The sequence below is a fragment of the Gobius niger genome (assembly GCF_951799975.1).
Source record: "Gobius niger genome assembly, chromosome: 6".
NCBI classification, from domain to species: Eukaryota; Metazoa; Chordata; class Actinopteri; order Gobiiformes; family Gobiidae; genus Gobius; species Gobius niger.
The window spans coordinates 8,697,397-8,719,851 of NC_136857.1; the positions used below are offsets into that span (position 1 = coordinate 8,697,397).

At 41.7% G+C, this 22,455-nt stretch overlaps 1 protein-coding gene across 1 annotated transcript in view; it reads left to right on the top strand.

Annotated features, from left to right (window-relative positions):
• Positions 1-20,752, top strand: part of LOC306964466 (cadherin-4-like) — a 302,824-nt gene extending 282,072 nt beyond the window's left edge. The window contains exons 12-17 of the mRNA XM_079558468.1: positions 3,915-4,057; positions 11,658-11,897; positions 13,788-14,024; positions 14,641-14,780; positions 14,852-15,016; positions 18,651-20,752. Of these exons, the coding sequence (XP_079414594.1) occupies positions 3,915-4,057; positions 11,658-11,897; positions 13,788-14,024; positions 14,641-14,780; positions 14,852-15,016; positions 18,651-18,857 (1,132 nt within the window). The 3' untranslated portion in view covers positions 18,858-20,752. The remainder of the gene's footprint in view (positions 1-3,914; positions 4,058-11,657; positions 11,898-13,787; positions 14,025-14,640; positions 14,781-14,851; positions 15,017-18,650) is intronic.
• Positions 20,753-22,455: the final 1,703 nt, after the last annotated feature.

Below are 22,455 nucleotides of genomic sequence, written 5' to 3' on the forward strand. Positions count from 1 at the left end.
AATATATGGGCCAGAATGATTGAGGATGTACATCATTTAATAGTACATGTATAGACCTATTAGCCTACCATGTTTTTTATGAATTGGATAGATCCTATAAAGTCAACCATTCCGAGTACAGTGGTTCTCAAACTGTGGTACTTATGGCCTCATTTATTTATCTAGATACAACATTATTTGTGTTTAGTCCTGCCTGATCTAATCATGGATTACACAGAGTTCAGTAAAGTTCAAACAATGTTTGACTGGAGTTAATTGTGGGGTTGCACTTTATTTCACATTACCCTTGATACATTGTATGTATGTATGAAATAACTTGTATCTATAATGTGTATTAGTAGTTTGGCGGTCTATAATGCAATAAGGCATATTACCTGTCAGAAAGTTTGAACTTTAATATCGTTAGGGTTAGGGGTTAAGGTTAGAGTGCTTTCTATGTCTTATTACATTATGTACTTCCAAACTACAAATGCTCATTATTCCATTTTGTACACATAGGTACATAGCACATTACAACTAAATGTGGTTGCTACAATATATCAAGGGTAGACTAGACGGAGTTTAAAAATGTTAAAATTATGTATTTTCCACCCACTACATGTTCCAGCAATGAGCCCAGACCAGTTCACCACAACTGCCTCTAGAATCCTGCACTGTCACTCAAAAAGGTCATGCACAAGCTTAAAGGAACAGGCTACCGTTTTTCCATACTGTGATATGTTCTTATCTGAGCTTAGATGAGTTGATGCGTACCGGTTTTTGTGCCTGCCCGTGGAAGAGTGTGGTAGCTTCCAACTTCACCCCTGTTTGGAGCTATAGGAATACACTGGGAGAGGCCAAATGCTCACTGTTCCTTTAATATAGAAACTGAAGTTACACGTAAGACCTGAGATGGCAGTAGCGAGTATAAAAATTACATCTTTCATCTAGTTCCTTTAAAGAACTGGTCCAAAGAGGATTATTATGTTGTTGTCGCCGTCGTCGCAACACACAGTTAATTCAATTATGGCTATAGATTAAAAAAAGCACAAAGTGGCTACCAATGTTTGAAATTTGATCAGTAGGAAATGCGAAACATGAAATGTGCCATATCTTTAGACAAGTTTTGGAAATGAACCGATTCAAAAGACTCTCATGAAAAGCCATAAATCCCATCACTAATTGAGAGGCCAAATGCGCAATAATACACAACAGTCGACATGGAGTCAGTTCCATTGACCTCGCCACTCCTGTGAGTTCAATAAAGGCATATCTTATTTTATCTTATTAAAGCAGATCACACGATCACGCTGCTTCTCCCTCGGCCCCCGTCTCTGCATGTCTTTCCTCTCCCGCCTCATGGTCTTCCCTTCACCCTTTTATCCCCCTTTCCTCTGAGCCACAGACCTTCTGTAGCCACCATGCCGATTTCACACCTCCACCATTAGCGTGCGTGTGTTTGGCTATAGTCTGTGTGAAAGCCGCTAGAGTGTGGGAATGTCAGTGCCGTGTGATCCCTTTCCCTGCCTCGGATCATGCCCCGCGGCCTGCTGGGAAAATCCTGCTCTCCTCTCTGCTGGAGGGAGATTATTCCTTGTGCCCACCAACCGCCTTGTCCTCAAACTGGAGTCCCGACAGGTTTGCAACGGATTCAGTGGAAGCCAAAATGCACAATGCGGTGTTTAATTGAACAGCAATGAACGAGTGGGTGTCGGGCTGAGGGTATTAGCGGAGTAATTCAATGAATATAACGGCATGGTCAAAGTTCAAATCCATTTCCATTTGTAACTATTTTCAAGCTGCGAGGATGTGAAAACGTGGCCCATGGTTTGAACAGAATTTGAGTACATATAAATAGAAACCCAAGGGTCAGTTGTCCATGAACAGAATTGCAACAAGAAACCAAATATGACAGTCAGAGAAGAAAAGGGTTGGGGAACAAATTCCAACTTTTGCGTATTCATTTAAGTTTGTTTTTATTCAGGAGCGTTTCTTCTCGCTCTTGTAGTTAGACAGACAGTCCTTACATGTGACAATGAGAGCGAAAACAAGCTTTTGAAGATAGAAGAAGATAGAAATGTCTTTAACTCAGTCGACCCAGTCAGAAATCATGAAAGGGGACAGCCAAACTTCTAATTGGGGCAATAAAAAATTCTAAAAGTGTTTCTACGAAGCTGGGGTCAAAAGGAGTCTCAATAACATCAGTGTAAATGTTTTACTGCACAAAGTGGAAGTTAAGGTGCTATACAGTATACAATTAGACTTGTTTTTTGAAGATTTGGCACCATATCTTAGATATTACAAAGCCAAGTGCCTTTCCGTAGTAGTGGTGCGGGAGTGTTTCCACAGCCTGAAAACTGAAAAGATCCACACCAAGAAGGGGTTCAAGCTACTTCCATCTGGGGCCACCATGGGGCCTGGAGCAGTTCACCTTTAGAGAAGGAGAGAAGAAACACGCGGTTACACATTTATGGGATGAAAGAGAATGCACATTCAAGCAAATAAGTTCTCAGAAAGCAGACATGAAGATGAAGATAATTTTGTCATATTAAAAATCAAGCCAATAAAAGACTATTTTTCTTCTTTCAAAAAGTTCAGTCAGACACAACATACTCCTTCAGTCTTGCACAGCCATACTTGAGCGCATCCTCACATCAACAATAATAGTCTGGTATGGAAACTTGGACTGTCATTCACGCACAAAACTCCAACGTATAATCAACAAATCATCCAAAATCACTGGCCCCACACTCCCATCCATAGAGACTCTGTATGAAAGACGCATCACACAGCGAGCATTGAAAATCACCTCTGACCACACACACCCTGCTGACCACCTGAAGAACAGACTTTTCCTGATACGATAACTGTTCCTACGTAAATCTGTTGTCTGTATTGTTGACTATCTGTTTGTATGTGACTGACACAGGAGATGGGCTGTGCCGAAAGCAAACACCACCACCTCCGTTGTGTGGCCATTAGTAATTGATTCTGATTCTGATATTAAACCAAAGAAAAGTGTTGATTTGCCGACATCTTCCGTGAGATTGGCAAATTGTTGTTGAGCTAACATGAACTGCTCTTTTCGGTTTGGGCACTCACTTCAAGAATACGAAAAAAAATCTTGTTTGGATTGGAAAGCCTTTCGAAAGCATCTAGCATTTGTGAGGTGTCCCCCACCAAATTGAACTGCTCTGAAGTATCCTGCACCACACTGCCACCCATTGAAAGAGTGTGTGGAGTGTTTTTATTCATCCCTTTTTCTTAATTGCAGTTTGATGATGTCCTTTGCGCTGCACAGTTGTGTGAGACAGAGACAGTCAGGAGTCAACACAAAACGAAAGTGAGATGAAGTGAGGTGGTCGAGATAACATCAGACGGAGTAGAAGGCAAGAAATGAGCTGTAAGCGTCAAAAGGAGAGCAGAAACCTTTACTGTAGATCCACGCGAGATGGCTTTTCAATCCCGTTCCCTCTGCCCCGTGTCCCTATGGAGCGTCACTGCCTCCTACCAAATCACCTCCTCTACTCATGTTTGACAATCAGTTCCCAGATCCGACCCAACCCTGTATCCACAGAGAAAGGATATCCCCAAAGTAATAAACAAATGTAAGCATGTATAGACCCGGGGCGCTTCGGTAGAACTTAAGAATGCGGCGCACATAGGCGGCTGCAGTGGTGCTTAACAACACCAGTAATTGACTTGAATGCTTGGTACAAGGGAGTGAAAAATGAGGTGAAGCTGACGGCGGGCTGGAGGCTCCGCGCAAGGAGTCAATGAAGAATTAAATTGTGTGAAGGTCAGACGGTCTCGGTTTGCTCAGAATGGATGCGTGTGCTTAGTGTGTGGGCATAATGTGGAAACGCTGAACAATGAGAAGACGGCTTGCGATGCGCGTGGCCATTGATCTGTTGTTTGTGTGGCGTCTCTCGCAGGTATTCCAAACTGAATGACCCGGCAAACTGGCTGTCAATCAATCGGACCAACGGGCAGATCGTGACCACCGCCATACTCGACCGGGAGTCAAGCTACGTGAAGAATAACGTCTATGAGGCGACGTTCCTGGCGACGGACAACGGTGAGTCGGACCAAGACGATCAGGGGGAGATCTATTACGATTTTTATTCCTCATACAGGCCTTTTGATACTTTAGATCTACACCTGAACATTTTAGCGCTTCATGTTAGCATTATACATACCTTATATATCAAAATTAAACAGAATAAATGGATTCATTGAAGTCTTATTTTAAATCCTACACAAATGAAACTTCCCGAGTGCGATATACATTTTCATTTCTTTGTGATTTTTTCCATTTCTTCATCTGTCTCTACCTAGTAATCCCTAATTTGTTGAAAACAATTTGTTGTATCGCGCAATCGCACAACCGCATTTCACAGAGTTTCTGCTTTTTATTCCAGAGTGAGCTTGTGCCTCTCTCAAAACCACTTTCCCTCCCAAATTGCTTTATCAGTGACAAGCAGCGCCCTAAGTTTGTTTACCTTAAGTAAAAGAAAAAAAATGAAAAAAAATGAAAAAAACAGACTGCACTTTAGAAAATGTTGCCTTTATTTGAAATGCTTTTGGACAGGCCTGCGTGCATGTGTTTAATGGTTGTAATTGGGTGCCAAGTGTAACAGAGCGCCCCCTGCTGGGTGATCGAGGAGGAGGCAGAGGATTAACGCGTGACAAAGCTGTTGATTTTGAATTCACAAACCGCTCATTTACTTTTCTGCCCTGAGATTTTTAAGGCTTTACCCACGTTATAGCATTTTCTAAAGGATGGCTTTGAAAGATGACTTTTTCACTATTCAGACATTTTCGTTTGCCACCAGTATTTAACCAGTATTTAACCTTCTCCGTGGATTTTGCTCATGTTTTACATAGGGCTGTCACGATAATGACAGCCCTAATCGCTCAATAAATAACAGATAAACGACATATTTTGTCCCCGATATTTATCGTCTGTACATTTATAAGCATTTCCCCATGTCTTCTTTGCAAAACTTTGATTTTTAACTGAAGCAAATTGAGTTGCATCATATTTCATGTTTATTGCAGCTCGTGTGGTTTTCTAGGATATGATTATGCACTTTTAGCCAATAAATGTTTACTGTCATTTTTATGCCTGAGAGTTGACAGTAACTGTCCGTAATTGTCGTTAGAGTCTATAATATCATTTATCACGATACTATCCTGCCTCAATATATCGAACTTCCAATTTGATATCATGACAGGCCTAGTTTTACACTCAGTTTCCTCAATGCGGCATGGTAGTACAGCGGTTAGTGCTCGTGCTTCACAGGTAGATTCCCACCAGGGATGGGGCCTTTCTGTGTGGAGTTTGCATGTTCTCCCCGTGTCTGCATAGGTTTCTCCTACCACTAAAAACAGGTACAATAGGTCAGGATGAACGAGAGGACGACGGATGGAAACTAGCCCAAGGCTACAATCCGGTGTGGCTTGTTTACATGCAAGAGACCCATGTATAACATGCACTGTCCCGACCCAATAAATAAAAAGTAAATACAGGCCAATTAAAGGTAAAACTCAAATATCTTTGAAAGTGCAGATACAAGCTGCTATTACGATATACACCTTGTTAAACATTATCAACCTGGAAAATCTATAGTTTTATTTTTTTAATGAGGAACCTTTTTATTTTTCATAGTGCATTCATTTTCTGATCTGATAGCTCGAACAACAACAAAACTTGTCTCTTTTAAGTTCTTAAGGATTGTTTAAAGCTCCGTCCGTTGAAACAATTCTCCAATTCAGGCTTCCACAGCAACAGTTCCCCCATCAAATCCCAGATATAAAGTTGCACATACTGCATAGCTTCAAGTTTACATTTCATACATTAACGTACACCGACGACTCCTCGAGCAGACACGGCGAAGATTTGCCCGTGTTTGCCGCGGCATCAGTCGGGCTCCGTGGGTGACGCTGGAGTGCCATGCGTCATAACACGAGAGGGATTAGGCTAAGACGCGCTGTAAGACACTGAGCAGAGCGGGGACACGAAGCGGCGGTGACAGTGCGCACAGACTTGGACTCAATTGCCACTGTCAAAAACGCCACCCCAGTCTGAACGCCCCACACCTTTCGGGGCGCGTTGAAATTCTTGACACTTTTTCCCATTGTTTTTTGTTGTCGTTGAATGTGGTTGGCTCTCGTTGTGTGTTTGTTTTTCTTTTTTTTTTACTCAGAAGCCACCAGCTAAAAAAGAGGCGCTAATACTGTGCCTTTTGAGGAATTTACACAAACATAATTATTTATTTAGCCGGTTAAAGCCCACATAATTCTCCTATCAGCCAGGACAAGCTGCTTCCACATGTCCCCCCGTACAAGGCTGGGATTAAAGAGAAAGGCGCGGCGCGGAGCTAACCTTAAAAACCGGGGTGATTTTGGAACCACTAACTGAACGTGTTGGGGTCAGCGCGGTGTAATTCCTTTGGTGGAGGTGTTAGCGGCACATAAATGCGAGGGTTGAGTAAGGCCGGCTTGACCATACAGATGAGCTAATGTCATCCATAAATCATTTTTTGACAAGGGCCAGGGACACATGCTGCCACGGACAAAACAAAAACAACAAGGGCACCAAGTCAACACTTTCCCAAAACACGGAGCGAAAACACAAGTACAATCTTGAGGTAAAATGGGTCATCATTTAAACAGAGGGTTGGCGGTTTAATCCCCGCTATATCCTTGGGCAAGACGCTTCATCGGCTTTGCCTCCTGTGAGCGCCTGTGGAGGTGGGAAAGTGCTGCACAAATGAAGACAAAACTTGCAGATGGGGCTGAGCTATATGCCCAAAAGTTGGCTATTCATTGAAAATGCTATTGTGATTGAGGACCAGTGTTCTTTGTTTTATTGCCAGTGTAGATTGTCTCTATTTGCTCTAAAATTACTGGTGGATTTAAACGACAAAGGAGATTAGTAATGAATGAATAAATAAACAAGTAAAACAATTTGTTGTGGATCGAGATTATCCTACTGTTTGGACCCAATGTATTCTCTTTTATGGAGGAAAAAGAAACTCACTTACTGGTAGAAATGACTCTGTTTTCAATTGTCTTGCCTCCGTAATTAAAAATGTTCATTTTGCATTTTTATTACGCGTGCACATTTCAACGCCATCCCCGACTATTATCTAAAACAGCGATAATTGGTTTATTTCATTCCAAAAAAACGAAATGAAGTCGAGTTTAAATTGGGATGCCGGATTGGCCCCGCTCATCCTCATCCCTCTCACTGTCTCTCACTCATGTTGAGACTAGTGTCTTGCTCCGTTGCAGGGTTTAATTGGCAGATCTGTCAGCTTTGCATAAATCTTTGTAAATTACACGGGCCTTATCTCATCGCGGGACGGCCCTGGGGCTCGCGCTTCTATCCGATGGCTGGGGCAGTGGGGCGTGACACGGAAATGGCTGGTAATTGGAGGCAGCTAAGGGTCGTCACCCACTGACACACACTCAATAAACAGCTCTAAGCCCCCCGTCCTGCCCTCGGCTCATCTCTTTCGAACTCCACAGTGACACATTTTCCCACACGGATGTTTATTGATCAACTTTGCGGGCTGACTTTCTGATTGTTCAAAGTGTCGATACGGTCTTTTATTGCACTGGGTCTTGACTGGGGTAATTATGGGGCCCACCTTCAAACCTATTATAAGCCATGACACAGTGATGTTTGTGAAGGATCCAGTGATTAGACCCCCTTTCTGACTCTGTTATATATGAATGTTGTTACGACTTTTTTTTTTAAAGCAGTACTAAGTAACTCTTGCCCCTAGAGGCCATAAGCGCAACTGCATGTGTCGTAGCAAGTTGCGATTTTTTTTAACTTATGAATTGTCCGTGAGAGTAAATACTACGCTGACAGAAAAGGCGAAGGGAGAGAGGGATATTGTTCAACCAATTACACAATGGAAATAATTGTTTTCACTCAAACCTGGCTGTATATACTGTTTAAGTGGCGCTAGCCCGCAGTTAGCTTTGCCCGTTAGCCTGTTAGCTTCTTCTTTGTGATTCTATTAGTGTGTATCGGTTGCTCCAGTCTGGTGGCAGTCAAGTTGCAATTGTGGTTTTCTGGCTGGGGGGAGAAAGACCCTCCAATCATCCCCTTAACACGTGTACTACCCCCAGAGGGACTACGAAAAGGATTTATTAAGGTAAACAAGTTACTTAGTGTTGCTTTAAAAAAAATGGAAAAAGTGTCTGGTGTTTGCTGATCTTATTTGACCTCCCCGCAGGGACAGCATAGGACTAGCGCAGCAACTTCACCCCCTCAACTTAACAATTTGCAAACACTTAGTGCACTGGAGCTTGAAAGGCATGAAAATATAGCTGCTATTAAGAAACACTATAGCACCTGAAATAGCTTTTGCAACAACAACAAATCTCTAAAGGACAAAGGTATAACAAACATTCAGACACTGACAATAGCATTGTTGTTGGTCCCGGGTTTGATCCCCAGTCCAGTTAGTATCACTGTCACAGTGTAATACTGGGCACAGGAGGAGGTAGGGGAAGCCTAATGCAGACATTTATAGAAACATGCTCTCCACATTTCTATTTTCGGGACGATTGGGCAACACACCTCTCCAACCAAAAACAGAAAATAATGAATGGCCTAACATTGTGATGATGCGCTGACCACAGTCTGGGCAGTTGTTGTTGTTGTTGTTGGCCCGGCCGTACTGTTGCATTATTGGCCTGTGCTCGCATTGGGGATCGGCTGGGCCTGATGCGCCGCTTGTCATTGGTGGGTCGTTCGGCACTTGGTGAATCATCTGTCTCAATGAATGCTGGGCAGTGATTCTCATCCTATGCTGGTTGTGACCAGGTCACAAATGGTCACTAGAGGAGATCGTGCTTTTTCAATTCGTGCTCTGTCTTTGTGGAACTCACTCCCGTTTTATGTACGGCAATCTAATAACTTGAATTATTTTAAATTGTTGCATTGTAAGGCATTTAGGTAATTGTTATTAACTCTGCTTGGTGTAATTTTATTCTTTATGTTTCTTTTTTTATGTTTTTCTGTGCAGCCCCTTGCAACTGTTAGAAAAGTGCTATACAAATAAGGTTTATTATTTATTATTATGTTTGTTACATGCAACAACATTTATGCATCTGTTTATGAGAAAATTGTCTTTGAAGACGAAGAAAGTCCGCACAACATAGTTAGCTCCCAATTTTAATTTTACTCGCACCAAAAGACGTTTCGGGCTTGACGCCCTTCATCATGTGTTTTTTTTTATTGTGCAAAATGATCTTTGTAAACATAGATTATTGGGAGATTATCCTTTTTGCATCTTCTTCCCACTCCTATACAAGTTGTTCTGTATAACAAACAAAAAGGAAATGTACAGTATTTGATGCTTCTGTACCTGGTTCTGGAAAACTGTACATGAAAGTAAAATGTGGTTTGAGGAGCTAAGACACATATGTCAAGGTCAAGGCCCACGGGCCACATGCGGCCCACCAGATGATTTAATGTGGCCCTTTGAGGAGCATGAATTCCTGAGCATTAAAAAAAAAAAGTCTCTAGCCCATTTCTGTGAGGAGTTATGGATTTTTAAAGAAATAACCAGTTTGAGGAGGACACTGACATAATAAGAGATCAGGATATAAACAGCACATTATAGCCACGTGGTAAATGGTCAGTCTGCCCCAGGGCGGCTGTGGCTACAATAGTAACTTACTGCCATTGAATGTGGAGTGAATTAATAATGACTTTATGTAGCTCTTTGAGAAACATGTGACACAGGCTGATGAAGCACAATAAGTTTAAGCCGTTATTTATGAGGCCATAGTCCTTTACAATATGCGGCCCATGACCCGCCGTGGGGGCTGAATTTCGGCCCTCGACTCAAACAACTTTGACACCCCTGAGCTAAGATGTGTTCTCGACTTGTGTGAATAAAATGCTCTATTCCGGAGAAAATGTATAATGAGCATTTAATTAAGTAAAAGATTACATTGTTTCTAACCTAAATGCCTCCACCTTGAATAGTGTAAGCGCTTAGAAATCAGATCAAGTAACACCACATGAAAAGAGAGCAAAGACCGTGGTTTCAAATGTACTTATCTAACTTTGCTCTTATACTTTGAATGACCCTGACTCACCTGAAGCGAAGTACATATGTATAAAGTTTATTTGAATGCTGTGGCAGAAAGACTGGCTCTGAATGAAACCTTACCCCGGGTTATGTAAATAATTATTCAAAGGTCCTTGAGAATCTGTAAACAGGGAGCAACATGTCGACATCGGCACACAAACACGCAGCTAGTGCTTCGGCATACTCTATTGAAAAAGTGCCCTCGACCTTTCAAAAGTACGGCTCGTTTAATATTGCATGGTTGCAGAGCTCAGAGTATGCAAGGAAAGATACCTCCAGTGTTTTTGTGCACATTGACAAAGACAAGGACTTGTTTGATTGTGTTACAGTCATCATTATAGCGACTCTGAGCCCTCTTTAGGTGATTGGATGAGCGGTGTGCGTGGCCCGGATCAAGCGTGATGGGTTTGGAGTTGGCTGTGAGGTTGATAAGAGGAGCCTGTTCGCGCTCTCTGTCATATGTGTTTCCGTCAAGGGCATAGACTCCAGCATCTCAGCTTACCGAATAAACATGGCTGTCCTTGCTGCTTTTTGTTCATTTGTCAACTCACTTCAATTGAGTTTTCTCATCTGCCAGTCCTCTTCTGTCACATCGTATAATGATACTGTATAAAGTTTTATTAGGAATTCAAAATGGTAATTTACACTGATTTGGTACTATGGCTACCATTGTCATATACTGTATATTTATCTACATTGGGCCTGCCTTCACTTCCCAGTTCCCACATGCATTGCTATTTCTTTTTTCAACCAACTTTGAATTGTTCGATACAGGCCAAGTTGACCTTACAAGAGCTGCCGTTTTGGAGATGCACTGAGGTCCTGGAGGTCAAGGAGATGATCTGTGTGGTCAAGTTTATGAGTTTCCAACTAAAATATAATAGAAACTAAGTTTTAAACTTGCCTCTAAGTTATACAATACCACAACATTTTCAGTTTAAGAATACATATTTTGCTGCAGTTTTCTTGTCTCTGGCCAGAAAAGCACAATTGCAACTTGACTGCCACCGGACCAGAGCAACCAATACACAATAGAATCACGAAGAAGAAGCTAACAGGCGAAGCTAACTGCGGACTAGCGCCACTTTAACAGTATTTACAGAAAAGTTTGAGTGAAAAAATTATTTCCATTGTGTAATTGGATGTTCAAAATCCCTCTCCCCCGTCGCCTTTTCTGTCAGCGTAGTATTTACTCTCACGGATAATTGGTAAGTAAAAAAAATCGCAACTTGCCACAACACCTGCAGTTGCGCTTATGGCCTCTAGGGGCAAGAGTTACTTAGTACTGCTTTAAAAGCCAAAAGAAGAAAAAAAATCTAAAAGAACAGTAACAACAAAAAACGCATTTAAAACATACATATTTAACCTTTTAACCCACCCCTTAAACGAGCAAATTTTCTCCAGTTTGACTTCAAAATAGCAACAAAAACGAGGATGAAAACGCAACAAAAACACGATTACAAAGGGATGAAGTAGCCACGAGTGACAAAAAAGTGCAACCATAAGACATAAATTCCTGGATCATGCAGTAATCATCTCCTCTTTCCTCTCCAGGCTCCCCTCCAGCCAGCGGGACGGGTACCCTTCAGATTTACCTCATAGACATTAACGACAACCCCCCGACGCTGGTCCCTAAAGAGTCGCAGCTGTGTGAGAGGACGAGCCGCAGCGTCCACGGGGTCAACATCACGGCCGCAGACGCAGACACCGACCCCAACGCCGGCCCCTTCGTGTTTGAGCTGCCCAGCTTCCCTTCCAGCATCCGCCGCAACTGGACCATCACCAGAATCAGTGGTAAACAATTATTCCAAATAACATACATCAACCTCATTATTACACTCCCTCAAAAGAGTATCATACAGGTGTTGTTTAGATAGTTGTTGCACATTTTATCTATCTTATCTTATCTAAGGCTTTTTGTTTGTTAGCATGCCATTTTAAATCACTTTTCATGCGTTAGTGTATACAGTATTGTACGTCTAGTTGTTTCTGTTTGATTGATCGGCGCTTTCACCGACAATAAAAGAAAGGAAAAACAAAGACAATGCATTCGATTAAAAGTTGTTGTTTTTTTTTAGACAGAGTAGAAATAGTTCCAAGCTTTTCGCATAAGATTTCAACGTGCTTATAAGGCATGTTTGCATTAGATATGAAGGTTTTTGACACTTACTGCCACTAAAGAACATTAAGATTAAGTACATCCAATCTGACACACTCCCACACTTCAGTTAGGTTTCTGACGGTAGCTGGAATGCATCGGTGTCAAATCCATTAATTTAAACTGTAAATAAAAGCTATAAATCTGCAAAAGTTCTTCAAAAGTGCTTTTTTAACCGTTCAAGGCTATGAAATCGCAGTACATAAAAGCAATTACTCACCAACTTCTTCTGAAAAGCTAAAAGCTTTATTTAAATTGGATTAAATCTGTTTGTTATATTAATTGAATCATCAGAATCAGAATAGGTTTTATTGCTATTGTTATGAACAGGTTCACAACTAGGATTTTTACTCAGTATGTTTGCGCACATGTGCCAAAACAGAACAGGGCAACCGTTACATGGCGCCCCTTTTTGTTAGTAGAAGTCACAATAAAGCAAAGCACATCATACACAATTATACATAAGATTAGGATAATACACATTACGGGCGGAAAACCCATTGGATGTTTTTCTTTGGTACAATAGGGATGGGAGGTGGGTAGAGTCTGTGAGGGAGGCGGACAGAGGGAGGGGGTAGGTTAAGGCAGGTCATGTATCGTGTTTTGCAGGAAGGGAATCGTATTTGTATAGTGCTTTTCATATGACACAAGTCACACCCAAAGCACTTCACACATGATGGGAGGGGGGTTCATTCACTCCATGCTGATGGTGGTGAGCTACATTTGTAGACACAGTTTCCCCAGGGGTAGACTGACAGAAGCGAGGCTGCTCACATCTGCCACCACCAACCACTCACACATAGGCATTGGGTGAAGTGTCTTGCCCAAGGACACAACGGAGGCTCCTACTTGCACATAATGACAAAATTTTGTTCTAATGTACAACATCTGTGCTATGATTAAAATATTGTTCACTGATGCCTGTGCTTTTAATAGAACAGAAACAAAGAAGAATGACACAAAATGAATTGCACTGATCTTAATACCACACACATGGTAGGCTTTTTAGCTTAATGTTACAGTTTTCTATATACATTAAGTAGACGAGATGTTACTTGAGTCAAAAAACATTGTTGTCCATCAATCAATCCATGTTTTTAATCATTATTAACAATATTCTGCCTGTGTATCCAACCAACTTGATTCATATAAAATGACCATATTTGACATTCTCATAAATTACAGAGTTCATAAAGTTTGAGATGGAATATTTATTGATTCCATCACAAATGTTGTGGGCTTCTATTGTCAATCCTGACGAAGAGAAAGGATATCTAAATAAAGATTTATCCAATTATATCAATTGAATGGACTTTGTTGTACATCCTCCTGGATGTGAGAGTTTCAGAATCATGATATGGTTCATTGACAGTGAAAGTAGGTTTTACAAACTAAGCATTTGTTTCGGTGCAATGGTGCTACATGATGCTATATTCACCACAATACACCATGCCAGAAAACGTTAATCACAGAAGAAAATATCTTAAATCATTGAAGGAAATGCATCCTCTCTATATCCTCCACAGGTGACTATGCTCGCCTGGGCCTGCGGTACCAGATCTACCTAGAGCCGGGCGTATACGAGGTCCCTATATTCGTGTCAGACTCGGGGAACCCTCCTCTGTCCAACCGCTCGGTCATCAAATTGAAAGTGTGCCCCTGCGACGAGCACGGAGACTGCACCACCCTGGGAGCAGTGGCAGCCGCTGGCCTTGGGACCGGAGCCATTATATCCATCCTCATCTGCATCATCATACTACTGAGTCAGTACTTTTATTTACAATCGTGTAGTTTATAGGCGTTGTTTTCCGTGTAATATAGCATCCTTTACTGGTCTATAGGTGATCCAAACATATAATCCTCATGTTAAAAGTAGTTCTCCCCACAGTGCGCTCTCTAGTTAAGATTCATCGGGGTGTGATAATATGTTTGTATTATGGATGATAACTTTGGCAGCTGCTATCCTTCGTGGCTTCTCTGGACACCAAGAGTTCTATTTTGCTTTTCCTCTAAGGGTAAATACCAAGTGTGCTGCCAATAATTCATGCTGCTTGCTTCGGACTTTGTTGCTTTGGGTTGCATTGCTCATATATTCTCTTAGATGTGGACAAATGTACTTCGAGCTAGTTTGACTGATACAGTGACGAAGAGATCGAGTACAGCGTACATTTGTGTGTTGATTACAAAAATAGTACAAGCACCATAGTTAGGATAGTGGAGTTAGGATACTGGGACTTTAATCACTTTACATATAGATAATTGAATGTAAGCTTTTGTCCAGGTGTATTCCTTATTTCATTTTGATCTACCTGTCCCATATGCACAAAAAAGATGAGTACATTATTCTTGTCTAACAGGACATATGCCTTTTTTTCCCAGTCCTGGTGTTGTTATTTGTCGTCTGGATCAAGCGCCGAGAAAAGGAAAGGCAAATCAAACAGCTGCTGATCGACCCTGAGGACGACGTGAGGGACAACATCCTGAAATATGATGAAGAAGGCGGGGGAGAGGAAGACCAGGTAGGACAAAAGCTCATGTACTTACCAATACACGTGGCTACCATTCATTCATGTGCGTATGTGTGGTACAGGACTATGACTTGAGCCAGCTGCAGCAACCCGACTCCCTGGAGCACATCATCAGTAAGCCCCCCGGAGTGCGCAGAGTGGACGAGCGGCCCATCATCCCCGAGTCCCAGTTCCCCATCAGACCAGTGGTGCCTCACCCGGGAGACATTGGCGACTTTATACACGAGGTGAGGCTGAAAGTTTGTACAACACAGAAAGGTTGATACTTGTCTTTCATGTGAGTGAGTAATAAGCTTGTTGATGGTATTTGCTGATAATCTCAAACACATCTTTAATGCTATCTTACACTTTGTTGCTTAGAAGTTGCAGTATTGTTCAAAAACAGCTAAAACAACCAGTAGTTTCTCCAAATAAGCCACTGCTCCTCCTCTTGCTTGGCAGCTGTTTTAATAAAGAGAAAGAACAAAAGAAAAAAACAGACCGTCTGGCCCATGTGTTTTTACTTCCCGATGAAAGGATTAAACTTAGCAAGAGATCAAGAAGTGAGGAAGGCATTTCCTACCCCAGGAGAAGCGTTTTAGGTGCTGCCACCGCGGTGCTAACAATAGCCTCTAGGGAAGATTCAAAGGTTACTCAAAGATGCATGAGTAGGTCAAAACACAGCTCCAGGCAGGGACGTGCACGGATAGAGCCCAGGTGGAGCTCAAGCACCCGCCCCTTTGCCCTGTGCCCTTAAAGTGCCTTTCTCACGATCAGAGATTTCTTTTAGCCCAAAAAAATACATATTTTTTTATTTTATTTTCATTAATATTTGCCCTGCTAAGCCAATATGTGCTGGAAATACACATCCTCAACTTCAAATCGTGCTTCCTTCCTCCACTGCTCGAGCCGCAGAAGGGCAACTGCACTGTCCCAGTGTTTCCCCCGTTTGAGAAGATGGTAGCCTACTCTCTAAGACACAGAGGCTGTAAAGTAAACTGAGTGAATTCTATAACTTTTATGCACGAACTAGACTGGATTATTATGAGAAATGGAAACAAAAGGTCTGATCGGTTGAGGATGTCAGTGGTAAGAAGTCAGTAACTGTAGCAGTTCTGTTTGTTTATGCTATTAAATGGTCTTAAAATGAGTTCTCAGACTAAATCATGGTTGGGCATAGACTAGGGCCAGAGCAGTGTGAGCTACGGAGAGGGAAACGTGATATGGACCAAACAAGGACAAACCAGATGTTGTATGTTTTAAGTGCATAGTACCTTTGTATTATTTATTAGTATTTATTCTAATCATAAATACAGAACCTTGTGATAGATGTTATAGAATCTATCTAGTTTATTATTAGGTCCACATCATGGAACATTATACTGTGTATGTTTATTATTAAATATTGATGTCAGTGGCAGCGTTCGGCCTATAGTTGCAAAAAATAAGTAGCCTAAATCGCATTCGTTTTTCATGGTTGAGCACCTGCCCCTCAAAATGTCTGTGCACATCACGGGCCCCAGGAATGTTTTTGATCAGATTTTTTTTTTTCATTAGACCCTCCTTTATTGATAAATGGTAGCTTCTGCCTCAAACTGATACATGCTCAGCATTTTACCCATCCAATGTTACTAAGAAAACCTCAAAGGGCCACCCCGGACGCCAGGATTAGAGCTCAGGATTGCCTACCTTTTTGTTCATTATTTTTCGATTCCTGGACCAGATGGGGCTCCTCTGTGAGGAGTTTGCATGTTTTCCCCGTGTCTCGCGAAGGTTTGCTCCAGAAGCTTCCCACTTCAATTAAAATCATGTACAATTGGATATCCTTGCAAAAGACATTTGGAATCTTATTTGGACTCTCTGTATAACTAAAGGTTAAAAAGCTGTTTCCAAATTGGTCCTAAAAAAAGTCCAGTGATACAAAGCCAGTGCCAGTCGCAGAATTCAAACCTACAGCCTTTTAATTTGTTGCAATCTACCACAAACTGAGCTTGTGCTGCCCAGAGACAAGTGCAACCCTCCACTGACCAAGATCAGCCGCGGTGTTTTTGATCCGATGTTGACACTTCATGCTAATTTACACTGGGCATTAGGCCTGCACTTCCCTTTACATCGCATCACTCACTCTGCCTTTTCCTGCCAGCTCTGGACTGGGTGTCACTTCCACTGCGTATCGATCAGAGGCGATGAATGCGATTACTCATCTCTCTGTGGTGTTGTATAAAAGCTGCGCGCTGCTGACGGGAGTTTGTTTTACTTTGCCGTCATGCTGCTTTAGCCCTCTCTCTCTCTCTCGCGCACACACACACATTGGCAGACACAGACAGAGTTGGCACCGTGACGCGGGGAAATGCTGATTGACAGACTAGTGACAACACGTTCACACTCGAGAGGCGTTGGCATCTGTTCAGCTTTGATCCGACTATACCTCTCCCACCCCACCCTTACCCATCACTCATATATGTATAGACACACCTGATGTAGCTTTAGCGCACTGAAACACAACAAACAAATGCTGCCGGTGCCACCCACAGCACCCTTGGGGGCTTTGAGTTGTTCCGCCAGCTCTCTGTATCATTGCTTTTTATTTCACTGAAGCGGGTAAAGTCCACTGCTTTCAAATAGAGAAGTGGGCAGTGCGCTTTGGCAGTCAGCATCCTGTTTACTAACGTCCATTCAATAAGGAAATAGATCATTTTTATGGACTGCCAAGGAAAAATAAACCCCTAAAAAATAAATTAATACATACATTTTTATCTGTGTTGTTTTGCATGTTGGCAGAGGGAAGCATAGCACATGTGTTACACTCTAAGATAAAGCCACTTAAGCCCCAGTGTCCACAATTATTTACCTTACATATTGTAGGCTTGCTATCTCTAAAAAGCAGATGCTGAATCCTCATAAACTAATGCTATGGGTTTTGGAAACACTGACAAGATCTTGTCATGCTTTTCTTCATGTATAGATTATGTAGGAGTTTTCATAATAAGAGGATATACTGTTATGTACTGAAGTCCAGAGCCAACAAAACTTGAGGAAGTAGAGCTGAAGCAAACTTTGGCATGCATCAACTACCCTGATGTAGCCATCGGTTGAATACCGTCCGGCAACTCCTATGTATTTATTTTATTTATTTAATAGGGACAGTATGTAGTTACTCTATGGTACATCCCTGGTACTTACAGAGGTAGTTACAGTGGTACTTCATAGTGAACTTCAGTAGTAATTCCTAAATACTTAAAATGGTAGTTTATATGTAATAACAATGTAAGTACTATATATTGCTGGTAAGTAATTGGTACTTGGAACTGAAACTACCACATGAAGTGGTAGTTACTTAGTGATAGTGAGAATTGGCATAAAAGTGGGTTATGGTAGCTGGTAATAAGATGAGATAAACCTTTTTTTTTTATATAGATAGGATTGTTGCTTATGATTATGATGACTTTATAGATAATAATAAAAAAAATATATAATAATATAATATAACATATAAGTTTTCCTTGTACTTGAAATTTGTTTGGAAATGGCAAGCTCTGTATTGCTAGAGTCTTTTCTGTGCTACTTATTCCATATTAATAATAAGAAACTTGTTTCCTTCATGTTGTTTATGTTGTATGTTGACTATATCATAAATAATTTCTAGAAATTACCTCTGACTATATCTAGAAGTAGCCTACCACATTTTCTACCTTGGAATTGCTACAGTAGTATCCTTGAATTACCGCAATAAGTACCATTGATGTACCACATAATTTCTAGTAATTACCACTGTCAGTATCATATTCTTACCCTTGAGGGTAGATGCTGCTCGATCCTCCTCAAAGAAGTGCAAGCCAACCTAATTCCATGCTTTGTTTCCTCTTTGTCTCTAATCTAAAGGGTTTGCGAGCTGCCGACAATGACCCGACAGCGCCCCCTTATGACAGTCTGCTGGTGTTCGACTACGAGGGCAGCGGCTCCACGGCGGGCTCGGTCAGCTCTCTGAACTCGTCCAGCACGGGGGACCAGGACTATGACTACCTCAACGACTGGGGCCCCCGCTTCAAGAAACTGGCTGATATGTACGGGGGCGGAGCCGACGAATGAAACACTGCCCCTGTAGGCCTGTACACTAAACGCACATAGGCACACATAAAAAACCCTCGTCCCGTCAGCTGGCCTGCCATGCTCTGTCCTACCACCGAGGGTGAAACACTCACCCCCATGACATCACTGACTTAACAACCAATCAAATTTGAGGTCCGGGTAGTTGGAAAGTTCTGCGGCCTCTGATAGTCTCCAATTTTGGGTTAATTTACATTTTAGGATTTGAGCTGGATACGTGTTTCGTATTTTTCTCTTTTTCAACTCTTTCTTCAAGTGTTTGCTGATTCCAGAAGGTTTCCAAGTCCAAGTCCCCGCCTGCCACTCTCGCCGAAGCTTTAAGTTGAGCTGCTTGCTTTGTCTGAAGGGAACCAAAAAAAAGAGGAAAAAAAGGAAGGATCGTCAAGACGAGAGTCCTTCAAACGCAGAGGGCCCAGTTACTTCTTTCTTGAACTTGAAGCACTGTTGTCTAAAAAAAAAAGAAAAGTGCCTTCAGTGGTGCATAATATAGCAGACTCCCGCTAACTCAGGATTGGTTGCCATTTTTGGGGCGTCTTCGTTCGCCCCCTCCCCCCACATGCCCCTGTGTCCCTTTAACTCTGACCTTTCCCCCTGTCATCTCCATGGAGACGCCTGAGATGTCGGCGCTGGTGACGGAAGACATATGGCATACGAGGGTGCTTTATGTAGACGTACTGTATATTGTGTCTCTAAGTTATGGACGGACCTTCAATCTGTGCTCCTAGATCACAGCCGACTTGAATGTGATTGTCGAAATCACAAAAATAATCTTTGGGACTGTCACTGAGGAGAAATGCTTTTTGTATGATTCTTGTGTGGCTTCATTAGCAGCTGTGTTTGTTTTGTAAAAAATCTAAAGTTGGGCAAGTTCTGTCTGTGATGGTGTACTGGTTAAAAAGAAGGTTTAGCAAAAATAAACCCATAAAAGTTGGGACGCTGTTAAAATGGAGGAAACTTAAATCTTTCATCCAAACGACTTTCTGAGGGGGTGTGAGCCTGCAGAGTGACTTCGCGTGTTTAATCTGAAACTCATTTTGCAAGATTTTGATTGCAAATATTGGCTTGCGCAAACTGCTCACAAACCAAGGCAACTAACTACAGTATATCCCCAAATAACCAAAGTTGTAACACGCTCAAACTATGTTTTAAACAGGGCATTACTTTTGTTGCCCCTGCTTCAACTTCTTTTTAAAGTGCTACAGTCATATTCACTGTAAATTTTACATGGATTATTCGTGCAGCTCTTTTGTATTTACATTGTCCCTACCAACAAAAATGCTTTTAATGTACTGCGGGGTTTGCTTTTTTCTAACTTTTTTAATCCAAATTGGTGCTGGTCCTTGTTACAGACAGCGCGCCTCAGCCCGGCATAGCGCATCCCCAATCTGTGACTCTTCAGGCCATGTTTCTTTCATTTAAAATGTCCTCCTCAAATTGTTGGATGTGAGTTCAACAGAGATGAAAGACACAGTTTAAAGAAAAAGGAAAAAGTATGTTTCTTTATCTAACAGACCGACAAAATTAAAGGCTCAGTTGTTGGACTAAAAGTCCTTTTTGTTGTGGCTAAATAAAAAACAACAGCACAGCACCAGCCGGAGTATAGAGCAAAGTAAAGGAAAAACAAGCTTTCGTCTTTACATATGCAAAACAATCCATAGAAGAGATGGTGAAGGATTTAGTGATATCTTGTGGGCTGTTTCTGTAGCCTCTTGAGCAGCTATTCAAACAGCGTATATTGTTCGCTATACAACATTAGCTGAATATGCTTTTAATTAAGTATACCACGAAAAAGCCTTGAAAAAGGGTTCTTTATTTCTGCAATACTAAAACATGGAGGTCAAGTTAGGAATACATAAACTGCAAATGATCCAGAAACACTGTCAGCTATCAACAGATGTAGTTAAGAGCTAATTATGTAAAAATGCGTACAATATTGGATTTCAAAATCAGTTTGTCATCAAATTATGTGCATCAAATCAATAAACAATAGTTTTTTGTCCTAGGATTCATTTGTCTGCTACAGCAGTTCTGCCAACACATACGTTTTGCAAGCATTCTGTTTCTATTTTCCACTGCGCCCCAACTTTTTTTGCATTTGTGGTTGTCAAAAATTAGCACTACATGAGAGTGGAAAACTGCACTGACAGCTAGCTTATGTAAATGCGATCATGCAGCATAAAACGCCTGTGATGGATTGAGAAGAGGCGAAAGGTCAACAGGGTGCGAACGGCGTTGGGTTTGTTGATGATGAATCAGAGCGGCGCTTGACAGACTCTGAGTCCAGCAGCTGTTCAAGTCGGAGCCGAAACCAGAGTGCACCTGGGAAATATAGTGCTTTTTCCTCCGCCGTCCTCTTATCTGACTGATTACAGCGCATCTCCCGCTGCAAAATCAACACAGCTGTTACCTTCTGCTATCTGTAATTCTTTCTGACGCGCAAATGTGTATATAGAACAGACATTTTTATACATTTAGTGACACAATCCCCCTCTTTGTGCTTTCACTTTCTGTTTCAAGTGGCACAATATGTTTCCAGAAGCCATGTAGACATTGAGGATCGGTTTCTATACTGACAGCCATACTTCTTTGAGTCGCTGTTCCCGTTTAGCCTTGGTTCATTCGAGGCAATTATCCCCTTCAGAACTTACTGTACAGTCTAGCACACATTCACATCTCTAGGCCTTACTGTATATAACCGAGCGGTCTATATTGTACCCAGAGCATTGTTCAGAACTGATCTATTGCGAGCTTCTCTATAGACGCGCCACGTGAACGTCACAATTCATTTAGCGGATATTGAAATGTGTTTTGAGGGCCGTTTCTGGCTCTCTTCACAAGGTTACACTACAAGTACAGCATTTGTCAAGCCTAATATAATGCTGTCAAGAGGCTGAATGTGTGCAATTAAAGGCAAGGGAACACAGTAACAAATGATGTGGGTTTTAGAAATGTTTCATACCTCTTCTAAGCATACTGTATGTCCACTGTGTTATGTAGCAGTCTGGTATAGCATAAATATATACGTTTATTTTTTCTTTTGTTGAAAATTCCACACTGATTGCCGCACAATTGACAGAGGTTCTGAAGGAAGCCGCTATCTGTAGTGGGTTGTTTTAGTGTTGAGGTCGTTTTGCCCTTCGAGGAGTTTGTATGAAGAGGCCATTTTTGTGATGAAAAGAACTCCTCTTGCCCAAGATGAGACCTCAACTTCCATATGTATAAACATAGCCGACACTAATACTCACAAAACAATTGACGATGTCTGACTATTAAGTTCAGAGTAGATTTTAAGAATACATTTAAGAATAAGTCGATCCGGAGTATAAGTCGCACCAGCCTTGGCAACTACCTGGGCATGGAGGCGTAACTGCAGCCTCGCCTGTCAGCACGTTGTTCAAGCACCCATTTGTGAACTCATTCCTCAAGCTGTGGCAATCTAGCTTTTAGCCCACGATTTGCTTTTTTGTTTTCATCATTGCCGTATGAGTAACCTCCGCTTTTTTGCCAGTCCCTCACAAGTTTCTCGCTCACTCCAAACTTTACAGTTTTTTTTAGTTTTTTTTTAGTGGTACAGTAAGTA